The sequence below is a fragment of the Neoarius graeffei genome, chromosome 19 (genome assembly GCF_027579695.1).
Source record: "Neoarius graeffei isolate fNeoGra1 chromosome 19, fNeoGra1.pri, whole genome shotgun sequence".
Taxonomy (NCBI): Eukaryota; Metazoa; Chordata; class Actinopteri; order Siluriformes; family Ariidae; genus Neoarius; species Neoarius graeffei.
Genome location: NC_083587.1, coordinates 30,568,091 through 30,588,246, shown reverse-complemented (window position 1 = coordinate 30,588,246; position 20,156 = coordinate 30,568,091). Strand labels below are relative to the sequence as shown.

The window sequence follows — 20,156 nt, the reverse complement described above, 5'->3', positions numbered from 1 at the left end:
TGGGCACCCTGTTTTATTTAAAGAACAGGGATCTATCAAAGTCTGATCTTCACAACACATGTTTGTGGAAGTGTATCATGGCACAAACAAAGGAGATTTCTGAGGACCTCAGAAAAAGTGTTGTTGATGCTCATCAGGCTGGAAAAGGTTACAAAACCATCTCTAGAGAGTTTGGACTCACCAGTCCACAGTCAGACAGATTGTGTACAAATGGAGGAAATTCAAGACCATTGTTACCCTCCCCAGGAGTGGTCGACCAACAAAGATCACTCCAAGAGCAAGGCATCTAATAGTCTGTGAGATCACAAAGGACCCCAAGGTAACTTCTAAGCAACTGAAGGCCTCTCTCACATTGGCTAATGTTAATGTTCATGAGTCCACCATTAGGAGAACACTGAACAGCAATGGTGTGCATGGCAGGGTTGCAAGGAGAAAGCCACCGTTCTCCAAAAACAACATTGCTGCTCATCTGCAGTTTGCTAAAGATCACATGGACAAGCCAGAAGGCTATTGGAAAAATGTTTTGTGGATGGATGAGACCAAAATAGAACTTTTTTGTTTAAATGAGAAGCGTTATTTTTGGAGAAAGGAAAACACTGCATTCCAGCATAAGAACCTTATCCCATCTGTGAAACATGGTGGTGGTAGTATCATGGTTTGGGCCTATTTTGCTCCCTCTGGGCCAGGATGGTTTACCATCATTGATGATACAATGAATTCTAAATTATACCAGCGAATTCTAAAGGAAAATGTCAGGACATCGGTCCATGAACTGAATCTCAAGAGAAGGTGGGTCATGCAGCAAGACAACGACCCCAAGCACACAAGTCGTTCTACCAAAGAATGGTTAAAGAAGAATAAAGTTAATGTTTTGGAATGGCCAAGTCAAAGTCCTGACCTTAGTCCAATCAAAATGCTGTGGAAGGACCTGAAGCGAGCAGTTCATGTGAGGAAACCCACCAACATCCCAGAGTTGAAGCTGTTCTGTACGGAGGAATGGGCTAAAATTCCTCCAAGCCAGTGTGCAGGACTGATCAACAGTTACCGGAAACGTTTAGCTGTAGTTATTGCTGCACAAGGGGGTCACACCAGATACTGACAGCAAAGGTTCACATACTTTTGCCACTCACAGACATGTAATATTGGATCATTTTCCTCAATAAATAAATCTCATCTCATTATCTCTAGCCGCTTTATCCTTCTACAGGGTCGCAGGCAAGCTGGAGCCTATCCCAGCTGACTACGGGCGAAAGGCGGGGTACACCCTGGACAAGTCGCCAGGTCATCACAGGGCTGACACATAGACACAGACAACCATTCACACTCACATTCACACCTACGGTCAATTTAGAGTCACCAGTTAACCTAACCTGCATGTCTTTGGACTGTGGAGGAAACCGGAGCACCCGGAGGAAACCCACGCGGACATGGGGAGAACATGCAAACTCCGCACAGAAAGGCCCTCGCCGGCCACGGGGCTCGAACCCGGACCTTCTTGCTGTGAGGTGACAGCACTAACCACTACACCACCATGCCGCCCCTCAATAAATAAATGACCAAGTATAATATTTTTGTCTCATTTGTTTAACTGGGTTCTCTTTCTCTACTTTTAGGACTTGTGTAAAAATCTGATGATGTTTTAGGTCATATTTATGCAGAAATGTAGAAAATTCTAAAGGGTTCACAAACTTTCAAGCACCACTGTAGCTCTACTACATTGCACTTCTATCAAACTTGACATACATGGTTGGAAAACGAGCAAATGATATAAGTGGTGCTATTTTTTTTCAAGATGTTGCCTCGGACCTCACCTAGAAAAAATGGTTACATGCCTCTTCTTTTTTTTTTTTTTTGTAGTGATGTTGCATATGCTCATGGAACACCGTGCACCAAAACAGGATGTGGTTTCACACCTGTGATGCAACTCCTTTATGTTCTTTTATGTTGTGTTTGATTTGTATCTCTTTCTACAATGCACCATTGAGAGCTCAGTAAGTGTTACACAAAGTGGTAGCAGATGATAAATACAGAAAATTGAACTAATCAATTCTATTATTATTTATTATTTATTATTATTATTATTATTATTATTATGGATAATGCAGACTGCACATCCTTCAGCTCGCTAGTTTTCTCATCCAATCAGTCACTTTTTAAGTGAGCTGAGCTGTTTCGATTGTGAAAACCACAATCGAAAAAAACTTGTGATGAACCACTCGTTTGCGCTTCTACGGTACTGTATGTGTGAACAGGAGGTGTCATTTCCTCATAATAGACCTGAAATGTTTGAGGGAAAACACATTTCCTTCTTTTTCTCAGCCTTTTTGTATGAAACAAGGTCACCGTTTTCCACACATCTATTTCTGATGTACCGTATGGAAATCATTCACTCTACCATCCTCCAGTTTTTGTAATATACCTTACAATAGAAATGGTCCCATACATCATAGATACACTGCCTGCATTTATACTTTACCTTTATTCGTGGAAATTTGTGAGGTTTAATTCCAAAGTGTGTAACCCTGTCATTAGCCGTCCTGTCTACTGCTCCTTCCCACAGCATGGGGCAGTGTGGTTCCTGCCCCAGTGGGCTTCACTTCGAGCTTGTTGCAGTTCTCATTTTTCACCACTAGTAGTGCTGGATTTCTTTTTTTTTTAACCAATTCCGTATCGATTCCCTGTTTCGATTCCAAAAAAGTTTTTTTTTTTTTTTTAAAAACAAGATCAAACGTTTAGATAACAAAAAACATCTTTATTCTTTTAATTGTTAACTGAAAATTCACACTGTTTTGACATTAGCCATGCATGCTAGCTTGTATCTAAACAAACAGACATTCTATTGAGTTGATGTGTGACGTAGTCACATATGAGGATCCTTCAAAAAGTTCTCAGCCTCACCCAGAAAATGTCACAGGAGAAATATTGTTCTTGCATTATTTTTCAACATGGTCTCCTTTAACATCAATGCACTTGGTCCACCGATGTTCAAGCTTTGCTATCTCTTCATGGAAGGTCACATCTTGAGCCTTCAGATCCTCCTCAACAGCATGGGTGACTTCATTACCACTCTGAAAATGGCGACCACACGAGTGAGATTTCAGTTTGGGAAACAGAGGTCAGGCTGTGCCAGATTGGGTGAGTAAGGTGCACGGGGCAACAGTTCAAAGTCACATTTGGCTGCTTCTGTCACTGCCACCTGTGCTGTGTGGACGGGCGCATTGTCCTGGAGCAACAGCACGCCAGCTCGAAGCTTTCTTTCCTCTCCTTTTTTCTGTGATTGCTTCTAACATTTGAGTTTTTGTCGACAGTGATTATAAAACTTTATAGTATAGAGCTATGCCCCAAAATGGGAGTTTTGTTTCCCTTGTTTTCAGGTGAGGCCGAGAACTTTTTGAAGTATCCTCATAGACGAGTCCTGGCAGATAGCTATGCATGTCCTTTTAGCTATTTAGCCTTTGTTTGCAATAATAAAGGTTTATCACATTGACATTACATTACAGGCATTTAGCTGATGCACTTATCCAGAGCGACGTACAACATACGCAGAGCAGCCTGAGGAGCAGTTGGGGGTTAGGTGCCTTGCTCAAGGGCACTTCAGCTGTTCCTCCTGGTCCAGGGAATCAAACCAGTGACCTTTTGGTCCCAAAGCTGCATTTACTAACCATGGGCTTCCAGCATCAGTTTAGAAACCAATAAGCAGAACTGAAGTTCAAATTATTTTTACAGGATCACGATACTTGGCAGTTTGGATTTGGTTCTAATTTAGAATCTAGTTTTGATTCCCAAACCTGGCCACAAGGTGCAATAATAACTGCAGCTAAATGTGGCGGTGAGTATGCTGACCCACGGTTGCACAACATTTAGCAAGGTGAGCGATGGAACGGGGCGGCACGGTGGTGTAGTGGTTAGCGCTGTCGCCTCACAGCAAGAAGGTCCGGGTTCGAGCCCCGTGGCCGACGAGAGCCTTTCTGTGTGGAGTTTGCATGTTCTCCCTGTGTCCACGTGGGTTTCCTCCGGGTGCTCCGGTTTCCCCCACAGTCCAAAGACATGCAGGTTAGGTTAACTGGTGACTCTAAATTGACCGTAGGTGTGAATGTGAGTGTGGATGGTTGTCTGTGTCTATGTGTCAGCCCTGTGATGACCTGGCGACTTGTCCAGGGTGTACCCCGCCTTTCGCCCGTAGTCAGCTGGGATAGGCTCCAGCTTGCCTGCGACCCTGTAGAACAGGATAAAGCGGCTACAGATAATGAGATGAGATGAGCGATGGAACAAGGGAACTGTTAAATAGTAGCATGGTTGGGTTTTTTTTTTATGTTTTTAATGAAGTATGTAGTGAATGAGGAACAACTCTTTGAAAGGACTTGTGTGGTGCACAGCCCACATAATTTAAGACTAAATGAATAAATAATATAAATAAAGTCATATATATTGTTAATATGCTGAAATTTTTTTGTAAGGAGATGTTTTGTTCACATCGGGCACAGTCAGGGTTTTTTTTTTTTAGAAACAGGAACATCTTCAGATATGAGGATGTTGGGTTTTGTGGTTTCCCAGTAACAAGTTGCATCCAAGTGAAAGTGAGGGAATGACTGTGTATTGAAAGCAATTACAGTTTTTGACTTGTTTTATGGATTGTCCCTGACATTACATGTCTCTGTAAATGGATTAAAGTAAGTCTTGATATTCTTTAATGAATTAAAATTGTTCTCACTGGCAAATTGATGTGGTATAAGAGAAATAAAACACTTCATAACACCTCCCATCCATTGATTATTTTCCTAAAACAGCACACCCTGAAGTGTATTTTTTTTCACTGCATATTTTTTATACAAATAGCCACGACTGTCGTCTGCACGGTTTATTCATGTTTCATCTCTGATCCCTCTCTTTTAGCGTGCAGTGCTGTATGTGGTAGTTCAGCTCACGCTGCTTTACCGAGAAATCCTGTGACGAACTCTCTGATGCATGCAGTGATGAAGCTGGCGTCACAGGTTCCTCCTGATAATAACAGCATCCATGCACTTTCCTTCTCCCTGCTCACTAATCTGTCTATCTCCAGAGATTGCAGAGGCCTCCTACAGAAGGTACAGTATGTTATGCTCAATGTAACTTTGCACCCTGCACAATTTTTGGTGTAATGAGATCATATGCATCATTTTGGAGAAAGCTTTACTTTCAGGCAGGATTTGTTAGCGCTGTCTTCTAAGCATCCTTATTTTGAGCAGATTTGAAGGGTTTTAGAAACACAGCTCCTATTGGTCTTAAATTGTTTCAGTTGAGGAGTTTTATTATTTAGGGTTCTATAGAGGATTTCGGCCTACATCATTGTTTCCATAGTGACAATATTTATGCCGCCATTTTGACGGTCACAAATATGGCGACTACCGGTAGCGATACACTGTCGATCATGACGAAGTCTCATTGTCGAGTATTTTATCCGGCCTAGATGACGCGAGTAAGAAGCGATATCGCCAGAAAATCAATGATGCTGGTGTACGTGATCCGTCCACGTTACCAGGCTATCTTTTTCTGGCTTTGCAGCGCGGGTGATCTTCCTGACCTGCAGTCAGGCGTGTGGGAAATACCAGGGAAAAAACATAAAAGAAAAAGGAGCGAGATGCAGAAAACACCTTCACTATCCAGCGACGTAGGGCATTTACAGGGCGAGCAGAGGGAGAGGTATTTGCAAAAATTGAGGTTAGCAGGCTTAGAGAACGACGTTTACCTGCTTCCACCAGGATTGTTCACTGACGTACGGAAGTACACGAAGCCCTCGTCTTTACCTGACTTCGGCCCACATGATCTGTATACCGATGTCGTTAAAAACCAGGCTGGGTAACATGCCTACATCAGCGGGTCGTCCCTGGAGCCGGTGGTCGCCATCTTATTACAGCTAAGGTTTGTTCACATTTTCATTTACTTTCGGTCCTCAGGATAAACAAAATGTTATTAAATGTCATTGAAATAACTTCTTAGTCTGTTGAGACATGGCCCGTTATAAATTTGCTGTTACCAGGCAATGACCAAGAACTGTATTATTAGGGTCGGTGTAGTTGTAGCAGTGCACTAGCAGCTAGCATTTAGCACTAGCTAATGTCAACAACATAGTAGCTGGTATGTTACTGTAGCAATGTTTACGTTCAGTCATTTGGATGACTGTTAAAACCTTTCAGTCTCAAGTTTTTCCTTTACTGTATTTACTAGTTTACTGAGCTAGTGCGCTCGGGCAGGCTGGGAGCTAGCGCGCTAGCTCGGGCAGGCTGGGAGCGAGCGCGCTCGCTCGGGCAGGCTGGGAGCTAGCGCGCTCGCTCCCAGCCTGCCCGAGCGAGCGCGCTCGCTCCCAGCCTGCCCGAGCGAGCGCGCTCGCTCCCAGCCTGCCCGAGCTAGCGCGCTCGCTCCCAGCCTGCCCGAGCTAGCGCGCTCGCTCCCAGCCTGCCCGAGCTAGCGCGCTCGCTCCCAGCCTGCCCGAGCTAGCGCACTAGCTCAGTAAACTAGTAAATACAGTAAAGGAAAAACTTGAGACTGAAAGGTTTTAACAGTCATCCAAATGACTGAACGTAAAAATTGCTACAGTAACATACCAGCTACTATGTTGTTGACATTAGCTAGCTTGACCTTCAAAATGGCGGACACCGGGGCGTCACGTGACCTGTGACGTCACGTCGAAATCCTCTATAGCTTCCTTTGAATCTGGATTAATGTGAAGTCAAGCTCCAGGTTCGGTAAGGAATTATAAGTTTTACAAGAAGAGTGTATCCATCATTCCAGGTCCTGATATTCCGTCTCGTCTGTGTAGCTCTATGTTGTTTTGATGACCAAAAATGAAAACGAATAAATCACTTCCAGCTATTAATTATTGATCATTGTTTGTAAACACAAAATCCATCAATGTTAGTCTTTGCAAATTCATGTTGCAAATTGAGGCGGCATGACCTCAAACGAAGCAACATGGCAGTTTCTTTAAAACACAAAGCGCGTGAAAATACAGGGTTGTTTTTAAGATAGCAAAGAAGGAACACTGTTGATTCCTTGGAAATTCAATAGAAACAGGCTCTAGAGAATATAAGAAATCCCAAAACACGATGAAATATAAAGTTTTAAAAGCATAAGGCTGTTTTCTAGAAAATTCCAAAGAGTTAATTTCAGATTGTGGGTACTTTTGGGGGAAGCCATGATCTAATGGTTAGAGAAGTAGCTTTAAGACCAAAAGGTCACCAGTTTGATTCCCTGGACCAGCAGGAACCGCTGAAGTGCCCTTGAGGAAGGCACCTAACCCCCAACTGCTCCCCAGGCTGCTCTGGGTGTGTTGTACGTCGTTCTGGATAAGAGCGCCTGCTAAATGCCATTAATGTTAATGACCCCGGCATAAACGCACATCATAATCGCAATCCTAAACTGTCATAAAAGACATAACCAGACATCCAAACTCTTGTTTCCCTGCTCTCCCAATTATTTTTTGTTGTTGTTGTTTGTTTGTTTGTTTTAGAGCAACTTCCTGCAGCACTTTCTGTCTCTCCCGATGCCTCGGTTGAGCAGTAAGAGTAGTAAAAGCAGCACCGCAGCAGCGATTCTGTCTCAGTGGCTCCAGCTGCTGCTGAACATCTCTTTTGAGGAAGACGGTCAGCAGATGATCATGAAGCTGCGAGGAGCTCTGGAGCTGTTGACGGATCTGGCTCAAGGCAAACATGGAGATAAAAAGCACACAGCTCTGCTCATCCTCCATAACATCTGCTTCTGTTCAGCCAACAAACCCCGAGTCCTCGCCTGTGGTAGGAACCGAGAGACAGTGGAAGTTATTTTGAATGTGTCGTAGTAGCGACTAGATATCTGTTGTAAGAGGTTTGGTGGGAAATTCTCAGACACTGAAAAAGCTGGGCAGAATAAAGCCCTGCTGCATCGCTGTCTTGAGATAAAGATGAAGCAAGGGCTAATTCCCAGTGGTGTCACCAGGCAGCCAAACAGCGTGGGTAATGTTAACCAAAGTGAAAATAAGCCTGCATGGCCATGGATTTAGATTAAAATAATACTGATAAAAAAAAAAAGCCTACAACAAATCAGAACTTCATTACAAAAATGAATGTTGGATGGCATTGAAGAGCCCATGATGCTTCTAAATTTCTACCAGATTCTTGTAGTTGAAGAAGAACTTAATTGGTTTTGTGCATGTACTGAGAGAAAGAGATGATCTTCTCTAAATGTTTAACCTAATATACAGTGATCTTCTCATCATCTCTTAGATAAAGCTGTTGAGCTGCTCGTATCATGTTTGGAGAGCAGCTCATTAAACACCCGTGCTCTCGGCGCTTCAGCACTGTGGGCTTTACTGCACAACTGTCAGAAGGTATCATCATCTGTTATCTATTTCACCGACAAATGTGAAAAGGATGCACATCTTTACCTCTAATTGAATTTTGACATTGACACCTGATGGCATTCGCTACACTGAGATAGCTTCAGTCATAGCTAATAAATAAAGCAACAGAAATTCATTGCATTGATGATGAGTAGAATATGATTTCCATTTCAAAGGCGAAGGCGACCCTGAAGTGTCCCTCCATCAGACTGAAAGTGGACGGAGCATACGTGCTCGCTAAGAAAGGTTTGACTCGCCACACTTTTAAAATGATTAATTCTGGAAAAATAAATACCGTTTTGTTAAATATTTCTCAGAAGCACTCATTGAGTCACAGTGTGTTCTTACAGACTCGTTACAAAATTTCAGTACTGAACAAGATCAAGAAACATCAGTTAACCGTGTGTTTGAAGGATGTTAGTTTTATTCTAATTTTATTAAAATATGTGTGGCAGCCTGGGAAAACCCATCCCACTTGTCCTCTGGTCTGACTCCAAGCTTCACCTGTCCAGTTTTGTTGATCCTGTACATAATATACAGTGGGGCAAAAAAGTATTTAGTCAGCCACCAATTGTGCAAGTTCTCCCACTTAAAAAGATGAGAGAGGCCTGTAATTTTCATCATAGGTACACTTCAACTATGAGAGACAGAATGGGGGGAAAGAATCCAGGAAATCACATTGTAGGATTTTTAATGAATTAATTGGTAAATTCCTCGGTAAAATAAGTATTTGGTCACCTACAAACAAGCAAGATTTCTGGCTCTCACAGACCTGTAACAACTTCTTTAAGAGGCTCCTCTGTCCTCCACTCGTTACCTGGATTAATGGCACCTGTTTGAACTCGTTATCAGTATAAAAGACACCTGTCCACAACCTCAAACAGTCACACTCCAAACTCCACTATGGCCAAGACCAAAGAGCCGTCAACGGACACCAGAAACAAAATTGTAGACCTGCACCAGGCTGGGAAGACTGAATCTGCAATAGGTAAGCAGCTTGGTGTGAAGAAATCAACTGTGGGAGCAATTATTAGAAAATGGAAGACATACAAGACCACTGATAATCTCCCTCGATCTGGGGCTCCACGCAAGATCTCACCCCGTAGGGTCAAAATGATCACAAGAACGGTGAGCAAAAATCCCAGAACCACACGGGGGGACCTAGTGAATGACCTGCAGAGAGCTGGGACCAAAGTAACAAAGGCTACCGTCAGTAACGCACTACACCGCCAGGGACTCAAATCCTGCAGTGCCAGACGTGTCCCCCTGCTTAAGCCAGTACATGTCCAGGCCCGTCTGAAGTTTGCTAGAGAGCATTTGGATGATCTAGAAGAGGATTGGGAGAATCTCATATGGTCAGATGAAACCAAAATAGAACTTTTTGGTAAAAACTCAACTTGTCGTGTTTGGAGGAGAAAGAATGCTGAGTTGCATCCAAAGAACACCATACCTACTGTGAAGCATGGGGGTGGAAACATCATGCTTTGGGGCTGTTTTTCTGCAAAGGGACCAGGGCGACTGATCCGTGTAAAGGAAAGAATGAATGGGGCCATGTATCGTGAGATTTTGAGTGAAAACCTCCTTCCATCAGCAAGGGCATTGAAGATGAAACGTGGCTGGGTCTTTCAGCATGACAATGATCCCAAACACACCGCCCGGGCAACGAAGGAGTGGCTTCGTAAGAAGCATTTCAAGGTTCTGGAGTGGCCTAGCCAGTCTCCAGATCTCAACCCCATAGAAAATCTTTGGAGGGAGTTGAAAGTCCGTGTTGCCCAGTGACAGCCCCAAAACATCACTGCTCTAGAGGAGATCTGCATGGAGGAATGGGCCAAAATACCAGCAACAGTGTGTGGAAACCTTGTGAAGACTTACAGAAAATGTTTGACCTCTGTCATTGCCAACAAAGGGTATATAACAAAGTATTGAGATGAACTTTTGTTATTGACCAAATACTTATTTTCCACCATAATTTGCAAATAAATTCTTTAAAAATCAGACAATGTGATTTTCTGGATTTTTTTTTTCTCATTCTGTCTCTCATCGTTGAAGTGTACCTATGATGAAAATTACAGGCCTCTCTCATCTTTTTAAGTGGGAGAACTTGCACAATTGGTGACTGACTAAATACTTTTTTGCCCCACTGTAGTCTCAGATTCCCGTTCATGGCTGACAGGATTGGAACACAATGTGGTCGTCTGCTGTTGTAGCACAGCCACCTCAAGGTTTGATGGGCTGTGAATTCTGAGATGCTTTTCTGCTCACCATGGATGTAAAAAGTGGTTGTTTGAGTTACTCTGGTCTTCTTGGCCATCATTCTCCTCTGACCTCCTTCATGAACAAGGGGTTTCTGCCTCCAGAATTCCCCCCCCCCCCAACATTCTGTATAAGCTCGAGAATGTAAGTTATGGTGAAAATGGCAGGAGATCAGCAGATTTCTCAGTGCATTTGTAAAACTTGCTTTGTGTCCGATCTTTTGCTTTTTTTGTTTGTTTGTTTTTTTAAATAAATATATTTATGTTGTCCTAAAGTCGAGATATCTACACTGGCCAAGAGAGGCCACAACACTTTCCAATTAAGATAATGCGCACAAAGTTCAACTTACTCAGCCCACAAAACGGTGAAGGGTCTATAAGTGGAAGCCTCTCTTCCTGTTGTGGCTACTTCCATTGTTTTATAGTTACCTACGTTGTGTTGTCGCTATTTGCGTTTCTGTTTATGCATGTGTTGTTTGAATTTGCAGTAGACACTATCGGATCAGAATGTTGCATGTGTTGTAGGCTATGTTTGTTTGTGTTCTCTGTGTTTGCAGTCATGTTATCGATTTGCAAGGCATTTCGTGGTGCAACTTCTCATCAAATCAATGCATTGTGTTTTTCTGCATTTGCTAGTGTTGTCCTCATTTCGAAGTGTTGTCCTAATTGGGCAGTGTTGTGGCCTCTCTTAGCCACCACAGATATCTGTGGGTGATTCTCATGAAGACCCACACCTCATTTCAGTATTTTTTTCAAGTTGAGAGCCTAAAATAGTGTGTGAACTTTACTATGTTGATCTTTTTTTAATGGAAAATATTTTAATAGAATTTTATTCTTATTTGAGGCTTACATGATCCAGAATAATTATCATCACCGTTACAGTAAATGATGAAGCTAGATCATGAGTTAAAAACATTTTTTTGACAATTTATTTAATATTTCCACAAAATATCCCATTAAATGAACAGCACAGTCCATGACAATTACTTTATATATTTTTTTTACATTTATTTAAAAAGTTATGCAACTCTCATTACTGATACACAATATTTAAAATATAATTAAATTTTTTAATTGATGGAAATGTTATAAGAATATGTTTGATAAAAAACTCATGTAGACAACAGGTGGAGAATATACTACAGAAAAATGAGCCAAAGTTATAATAGGATGAAAAACATTTTTAAAAATCAATCATTTTCCACGCATAACGGTAATGAGGAGATAATAAAACGGTAATGAGAATTAATGTAACGGTAATGAAACTTACTAGGTTAAACCAATTGAGTAACAAAACAGGGAACCAGAAACACAAGCAAATTACAATGAAACATTTGACAAGGAAACAAAAAACATCACTGAAGACTACAATGTGACAATTTGAACTTCTTTGGGCTGAAGCAGTTAATCCAGTCTTTGACCCTCATCTGGCCGGCCTCTTCAGGCCTATTCATATACATTAATATTCATATATATATATATACATTAATATTCATATATATATATATATATATATATATATATATATATATATATATATATATAAAAAAGCTATATATATGTAAACTAACTAATAGATAACTACTATAATAAAATAACTGTAAATACTAAAATAAAATTGATTAAATACCTATTTTAGTAATCTTACATAAGAATCTCATCTCATTACCCTCAATGGTTCTCATTACCGTTATTGCCCTCACAGTGCATGGTAATGAGAATTATTGAGTAACGGTAATGAGATACTCTTGGCTAATTTCACAAATAACCTGAAATGCTAGCAACCTGTAACTTTTGCCACATGTTAAAGCCTTATATTGTGGTGATAATCATAAAATAATATTTTTTTTTATTTTTAAAAGTAATGAGTATTAAACCATAACGGTAATGATAATAGACAGTGTAACTGAGGACAGATTTAGCAACATTAACATAAATATCACAAAGTAAGAGAAGAGTGAGCAACTGACCTTGTCTCCATTTTGAATCTTGTATCTGAAGTGATGCATCATGGGATAGCTGATCAATTTAAAGGCACGGTGTACTTTTTATAGGGGGGTGAAATCATGAAATGGTAATGAGAAACATTTGGTGCGGACACAGTTATTTTGTTTAAAATCAAGTACCTTTTTTTGTTCAACACAAAAAATATAAATATTATGCATAAATATAGATGTTTTAAAATAACTTTACACTATTTTTTTATATAATTAGGAATTTTTATATGATTTAAAGTAAACATTAAAAAAAAGGAATGCGGACACATAACGGTAATGAGAATTTCCATAGATTTTTTGTTTAATTGATATAAAAATTAGTTTATATGATGATGAAAACCATTTGTCCATACAGTGCTCCCTATTTTCTTTACACAAAATATCAGAGTTTATGTGAATTAAGTATTGATTTTGGAAAATGCGTCCTGGACATGTTCACTGCAGCTTCATGAGAATCACCCCTATATTTACACTACTGTTCAAAAGTTTTGGGTCACTTTGAAATGTCCTTATTGTTGAAAGAAAAGCACTGTTCTTTTCAATGAAGATCACTTTAAACTAATCAGAAATCCACTCTATACATTGCTAATGTGGTAAATGACTATTCTAGCTGCAAATGTGTGGTTTTTGGTGCAATATCTCCATAGGTGTATAGAGGCCCATTTCCAGCAACTCTCACTCCAGTGTTCTAATGGTACAATGTGTTTGCTCATTGCCTCAGAAGGCTAATGGATGATTAGAAAACCCTTGTACAATCATGTTAGCACAGCTGAAAACAGTTGAGCTCTTTAGAGAAGCTATAAAACTGACCTTCCTTTGAGCAGATTGAGTTTCTGGAGCATCACATTTGTGGGGTCGATTAAATGCTCAAAATGGCCAGAAAAATGTCTTAACTATATTTTCTATTCATTTTACAACTTATGGTGGGAAATAAAAGTGTGACTTTTCATGGAAAACACAAAATTGTCTGGGTGACCCCAAACTTTTGAACGGTAGTGTATATAAGTATATTATGGGTAGAAAACTCTGTTTTGGCTAAATCTAGATTTTTGGCTGTTTTCAAGAAATCAGCCATAGTAATATCTGATGGGTTTTCCCACACCACCACACATATATAACCTTAAAGGGCATATTCTGGACCAATTTCATTTTTTTTTATATGAAAGTATGTCCCTTTACACACTCATCCAGAAGGGTAATTTTGCACAAGGCCATCTGTCTACAGCAGAAAAAAATAAAATAAAACGCGTCTGGAAAAATCCCAAGGGAGTCTGGAGCCAGATTTGTGACGTCACCTGCGGAAGTGCCAGCAGGCTGCGCGAGCTTTGCACGGTTTCAGTGCGCAGCCTGTGTAGACCAAGCGCTCCCATTTCTCTCTCATTATCCGGTCTTTTGGAAAACGATGAGTACTAATCCTATCATGATTGGTGTTGCTACACCCTCCTACGATACATCTGTTAACCATTTTAATAATTACGCAATAACGTTGAAGAAATTTGCAGAAAACCACCAGGTCGTTTTCTCATAAACAAATCAGCGCTGACGTAGGATTCAGAGGGAGGCGTCCCGCACGTGACGTCATGAAAATCAATGTTTGCCGGGAAATCCAAATGCCAAGTTTTTTCAGAGGCGGACCAATTCGCCTCAAATGGCTTGATTTCAACTGAATTTTTCTGGTATTGCACAAGGTAAAAAAATTGCAGAGAATGCAGAATGTGACAGATATTTGACCAAAGTTTAATATAAAATAGGAGAATTACATTGATCTTGCTCCTGAATTTACCCGTGATATGCACTTTAAAGAGGACATTTCAATGATTTCACTTTCACTCAAGCATTTCATAAACAGTTTGCATTGCTATTATGATAACAGCTTGATATTTGCTGATATACTTTGTCACTTTTTTTAAATTACGTCTTCATCATTACAGGTGCAGAACCCAAAAATGAAGCGAACACGAACATGTATTTACTGAAATGCCTTCAACATCTCAGCCGTCTTTTAAACACATGAGTGCCTTGGTCTTAATGAATGTTAGTCTGAAAAGTAATGGAAAATGTGAAATGAATATTTTTATATTACATTTTTATTGTTTCTTATTTCAAAATATTTAAAGACACCTGACACTAATGTTGTTATTTAAATCATGGTTTCTACAATCTGAAATAAATGTGGATTTTTTTTATACTTCATGTGTTTATTCAGTCTGCTTGAGTATAGATTCTTCCCAGTGCACGTGAAGGATATCATACCGTTCAGTGCAAAAGTTTGCATCCCCCAAGGTCTTCAGTTGCAGGGGAAAATAGAAAAAACTTTCCAAAATGATTAAACAAAACGTATGCCTGACAAGAAGACCATCTAAAACAAAGTAAAATGTTGAGGCCCCTTTGGTGTTTTTTTTTTTAATATAAACCACTTGAAGAAGGCAGTGTATGACATCTGGCAAAGTTATGGCAAGTATGTCAAGAAGAATGGGCAATGATTTCAAGTTCAAGTTTATGATTTTGATTTTCAGGGCCTATATAAAACTTGTGTGGTCCTTACCAACTTCTGAAACCTAAATAACCTCGGGTGACAACAAAGAAAAAGCAACAGATTTCCCTATGTTGTAATTTTTTTTTCCCCAAAAAGTAAATCAACATTCAGAAACCAGGAGGAAAAAATAAGTACACACTTCCTACTTCTACAATCATTAAGAGAATAGTTAGCAGTCAGATGTTAATACACAATGAAATACACAAACTTGGTTAATAATCAAGAACCTTTATTAGAGCAGAATATTTAGTGTTCTGGAGCACTCAGGGGTGTGTGCGCGCGCGTGCATCATGCTAAGAAGAAAAGACATCAGCCATGACCTCAGAGAATCAATTGTTGCTGCTCATCAAACTGAGAAGGGTTATAAGGCCATTGGCAAACAATTTGAAATTCACCATTCTACAGTGAGAAGGGTTATTTACAAATGGTGTGCCTTGAAGACGGTTGCCAAGCTTCCAAGGAGTGGACATCCCAGCAAATTAATTCCAAGGACAGACTTCTAAAAGCTTAGAGATATAAAGAAAAACCTAAGAGCTACATCATGTAAGCTACAAGCTTCTGTAAGCACATTAAATGTTTATGTTCATGACAGCGCGATCAGAAAAAGAATGAACTGTAGGAATTCCAAGTCTACATTTTAAATATTTTCAGAAGAAGAAGAAGCCTTTATTTGTCGCATGCACACCCAAGCACCGTGAACTTCATCCTCTGCATTTAACCCATCTGAAGCGGTGCACACACACATATACATACCCAGAGCAGTGGGCACTGGGCAGCTATACTAGAGCGCCTGGGGAGCAGTTAGGGGTTCGGTACCTTGCTCAAGGGCACTTCAGCCCAAGGCCACCCCATGTTAACCTAACTTTGGACTGTGGGGTAAACTGGAGCACCCGGAGGAAACCCACGCAGACACGGGGAGAACATGCAAACTCCACACAGAAAGGCCCCGCGTCAGCCACTGGGCTCGAACCCAGAACCTTCTTGCTGTGAGGCGACATTGCTAACCACTACACCACCAGCCGCCCAGCCTCCGTGTGTTTGAGCTACAAGTTGGGGCAACAAGCTAACCGTCTAACTATGATAAGTGATGCACATTTTCGTCCTCAAACTGTATAATCAGTGTTATACGTAGATTTGACAAGTGAATTTCTAAACGTTGACATATTCAGCATCCAACGCAAATAATTTGTGTATATATAGAATGTGTACAGTATAACTCATTTAAGTCTAAGAAGTGCTACTTTTGTTTACTGTTGATTCTGGGAGCAGCCATGATGATTTGATGTTGCTTACTTATCTCATGGTTGAGGAGCTGTTTCTCAGTTTACGAGTTGGGATTCCGATTGGTGTTTTCTTTGTTTTTTTCCTAGTCAGAAGTTGTAAATCCAGAGTTCAGGGGTAATGAACATGAAACATGAACAAGGTGGGTTATTTTCTCCATCATCCTTTTTTTTTTTTTTTTTTCAAAAATGACTGGAGGAGAAATGAAAAGTGGAAAGGCTGCATGAAGAATCATAAAGGCTTTTGTTTGTTTATTTGAAAGTGTGTATATGTGAGAGAGATACGGTAATTTGCTCATCATACACACACTGTCACACTTAATTGGTGGCTTGGAGACTGCGTGATATGCGTAATGCATTGCTCAACCCTTTTCGGTTTCATTATCGAGCTAATGATAATTAGATTTAATACTCTCAGTGAAGGTCTGGCTGAAGTAGAGAAAAAAGAAAATTCAGAAATGAGCAACTTTAGCTTTAATGTGCAATTCATGAGCATCCTGGAGTATTATTTGCTTGCTTGCGTCACGTTTACAAAAGTCCAGTCATTTCTTCAAAACACTTCCATTTCTTGTTCTTTTGTCTGTCACTTACAGTTAGTGTTATTTCACTTTCAGCAAAGATTTTAGACTTCATAAAACAGAATGATAAATGGTGAAGTTTCAGGTTTACCAAGCGTTACTCCGCCTCATTGAATGTTGAATTGTTCGAGTGTGTATGAACAGGAAGTTGTGCTTTGCGTCTCTTCTCCATCAATGCTGCATTCATTTTCACTCAGACTGCGACGATGGAGGCTGTACAAAAGGAAAACTGGTACTTCATGGCACTTCTGATTTGTCTCTCTTTTCTCAGAGGTACTGTGCTGCTGCTTTCATTTTACTTTTTAAAGATTAACAACAAAACATATTTCTAAAAAATGAGTAATTGTGGTATAATTCAATAAATAATATTGATAATATTGACAAAGAATGTTGGAAGTCCTACATGTTTTACTAAAATGAACAAGTTTTCTTTTATATTATAACCTATCAGCATTATTTGATTTTTGTTTTTTACATTATTTATTTATTTATTTATAAGTTCTGGTTTGTACTAAAACAAGACAACTCATGAAGCCTATACAAGACATAGTTCTGACTATAGTCAAGACAGTCGTTTTGACCACAGTTTTCATTCTTATACATTGGAAATTCAGTGTGTGGGGGTATTTTATTTTTATTTTTTAAAATAAACGTACTTGATCAACTCCCAAGCAGTTCACTTCCATGAATGGCCCTAAAGATTTATCTTCACACCACATGCTCATCATGATACCCAAATTCCTGATATCAGTAGAAATTTTATTACCCTCTCTAAATACAGGTATACTCATTATTATTTATTCTGCTATATTTAAACTGCTAAAATTATTATTATTATTATTATTATTAGTAGTAGTAGTAGTAATTAGTAGTATTTGTTAACATGATTAGCATTAACCTACAATTTGGGAAATTTCCATTTCATTCTCTCTCTCTCTCTCTCTCTCTCTCTCTCTCTCTCTCTCACATATACTCCCTTTTTTTTTTACACATCCCTTTAGGGGTGCTGTAATTTTCTTAATGATCAACAATAATTATTTACCCACATTTGTAATGGTTGAAGTAAAATAATAGCCTATTAACTAAAATATTCCTTTGATTAAAAATGAAAAAGTTAATAAGTCAGCCTTTTCTTATTAAACTTGTTTGAACATTTGTACTACCTGTATTTGCTTCTCTTTTCTTTAGCTTTCAGCAGTCTGTAAAAAGAGAACTCCAATTTCTTGTTAAATCTATTTGTACAGTTAATCACACAACAGCTCGTTCCCTTTTTAAATCTGTTTTTTGTGTGTTTTTGCAGCATTAGAGCTGTGTTCCTTCCGTCTACAGTGAAGTCACATGCATTCCTGCTATTGTACTGTTGTCTAAACAACACAGTTACAGCTGGGGGGAAAAATAACCATGATTCACTTTTAATTTCTTCAGTTCAAATCATCATAAAATTGTATTGTGACTTGTCTCGGATATCACTATACGTATCTGTAGATACCTTACTGAACAATTTATTGACCAAAAACAATTTTACTTAGTTTTACTCTAGCATTTCTGGGGTGGGGTGGGGATCCCTACATGCTGACATTTTCCTTAAGGAGATTTTATTTAACATTTATGGCAGAAGTCTTCAGCATTTTTTACCTGTCAGTAGGTTTTCCACCACAGGACAGTCTTCCAGCTTCGAGAGAGAAAAGAAATGTTTATGGCTCCTATAAAACGAGTGATAAGTCACTAATGTGTTTTGCAAACATGCCAAAAAAAACTAGATGTAACTATAAATGAATAAAAGGTATGATGTATTGTTCATCAATATTTTAAAAAATATCATCTTGACAAATTTCCTTTCTAGAAAAATAATCAACTTTGGGGTGGCAGCAGTAACTCGAATTCATGTCAGACCCCAGCACCACCCCACTGTTGATTATTTTCCCATAACATCATGCCCCATTATGTTCTGTTCCTTTCTTATTGGCCATGTTGAAAACCTCCAATCAAATCCATCTGATTTAAATTGGATAGAAAAATTCACTGGTTGCTTGAAAGGCAGCTGGGTTCTTGTGAACAGTTTCCAAAGACCTAAGCAGAGTGTAAACAGACAGGTAGGTGGTCCTTCCAGATGGATATATACACCGCCCTCCACAATTATTGGCACCCCTGGTTAAGATGTGTTAAAAGCCTTACAATAAATTCATTTTTTTTATTGCAGAAGTATAATCTCTCACTGAAAATTGTAGAAAAATGTAACCCTTAACTCAAGTGAATGAAAAAAAAAAAAATCCCTGACTAAGAAATAATTATTTTTCATAAAATCACCTGTTCCACAATTATTGGCACCCATAACAATTCCTAGAAAATAAATGTAATTGAAGCATTTCTGTCATTTCTACTGTAGTTTATAAAGTTGATCAGGGTATCTAGGAACCTTTAATTAGTAATTCATCACATCCTGTTTCCCTGGGGTATAAATATGATGTGACACAGAGGCCTATTTCTCTTATCCACTCTTCAACATGGGAAAGACAGGAGAACACACCATTCAAGTAAGGCAGATGTGTGTCGACCTTCATAAGTCAGGCAACGGCTACAAGAAAATAGCCACTCGCCTACACCTGCCCATATCTACAGTCAGAGGAATCATCAAGAAGTTTAAAACAACTGGAACAGTGGCAAACAAGCCTGGACGAGGATGCAAGTTTATCTCGCCACCATGCACAGTGAGGAGGATGGTAAGAGAAGTAAAAAGTTCTCCAAAGCTCACTGTTAGAGAATTGCATCAAAGAGTAGCATCTTGGGGTCACAAAGTCTCCATAACAACCATCAGGCGCTATCTACATGCCAACAAGCTGTTTGGGAGGCATGCACGGAAAAAGCCTTTTCTCACTTACAAGCATCAACGTAAACGTCTGGAGTTTGCTATGGTACTGGGACTTCAACTGGGACTGTGTGCTTTGGTCAGATGAGACCAAGATAGAGCTTTTTGGCAATAAACACTCTAATACTTCACAAAAGATGAGTATGCGGAAAAGCACCTCATGCCCACTGTGAAGTATGGGGGAGGATTGGTGATGCTGTGGGCCTGTTTCTTTTCCAAAGGCCCCGGGAACCTTGTTAGGGTGCATGGCATCATGAACTCTTTGAATACCAGGACATTTTAAATCAAAATCTG

At 39.6% G+C, this 20,156-nt stretch overlaps 2 protein-coding genes across 5 annotated transcripts in view; both read left to right on the top strand.

Annotated features, from left to right (window-relative positions):
- The window catches only part of rttn (rotatin), a 185,607-nt gene extending 170,819 nt beyond the window's left edge, over window positions 1-14,788 (top strand). For all 3 annotated transcript variants that reach the window (XM_060899987.1, XM_060899988.1, XM_060899986.1), the window contains 5 exons: window positions 4,894-5,084; window positions 7,487-7,769; window positions 8,238-8,341; window positions 8,530-8,599; window positions 14,534-14,788. In XM_060899987.1, coding sequence (XP_060755970.1) covers window positions 4,894-5,084; window positions 7,487-7,769; window positions 8,238-8,341; window positions 8,530-8,599; window positions 14,534-14,616 — 731 coding nt within the window. In that variant the 3' untranslated portion in view covers window positions 14,617-14,788. The remainder of the gene's footprint in view (window positions 1-4,893; window positions 5,085-7,486; window positions 7,770-8,237; window positions 8,342-8,529; window positions 8,600-14,533) is intronic.
- Window positions 14,789-14,874: 86 nt separating this feature from the next.
- cd226 (CD226 molecule) overlaps window positions 14,875-20,156 on the top strand; it is a 28,899-nt gene continuing 23,617 nt past the window's right edge. For both annotated transcript variants that reach the window (XR_009650693.1, XM_060899989.1), the window contains exons 1-2: window positions 14,875-16,561; window positions 17,194-17,269. Coding sequence is in view for 1 of the 2 variants with exons in the window: in XM_060899989.1 (XP_060755972.1) it covers window positions 16,553-16,561; window positions 17,194-17,269 (85 nt within the window). In the remaining variant the exon portion in view is untranslated. The remainder of the gene's footprint in view (window positions 16,562-17,193; window positions 17,270-20,156) is intronic.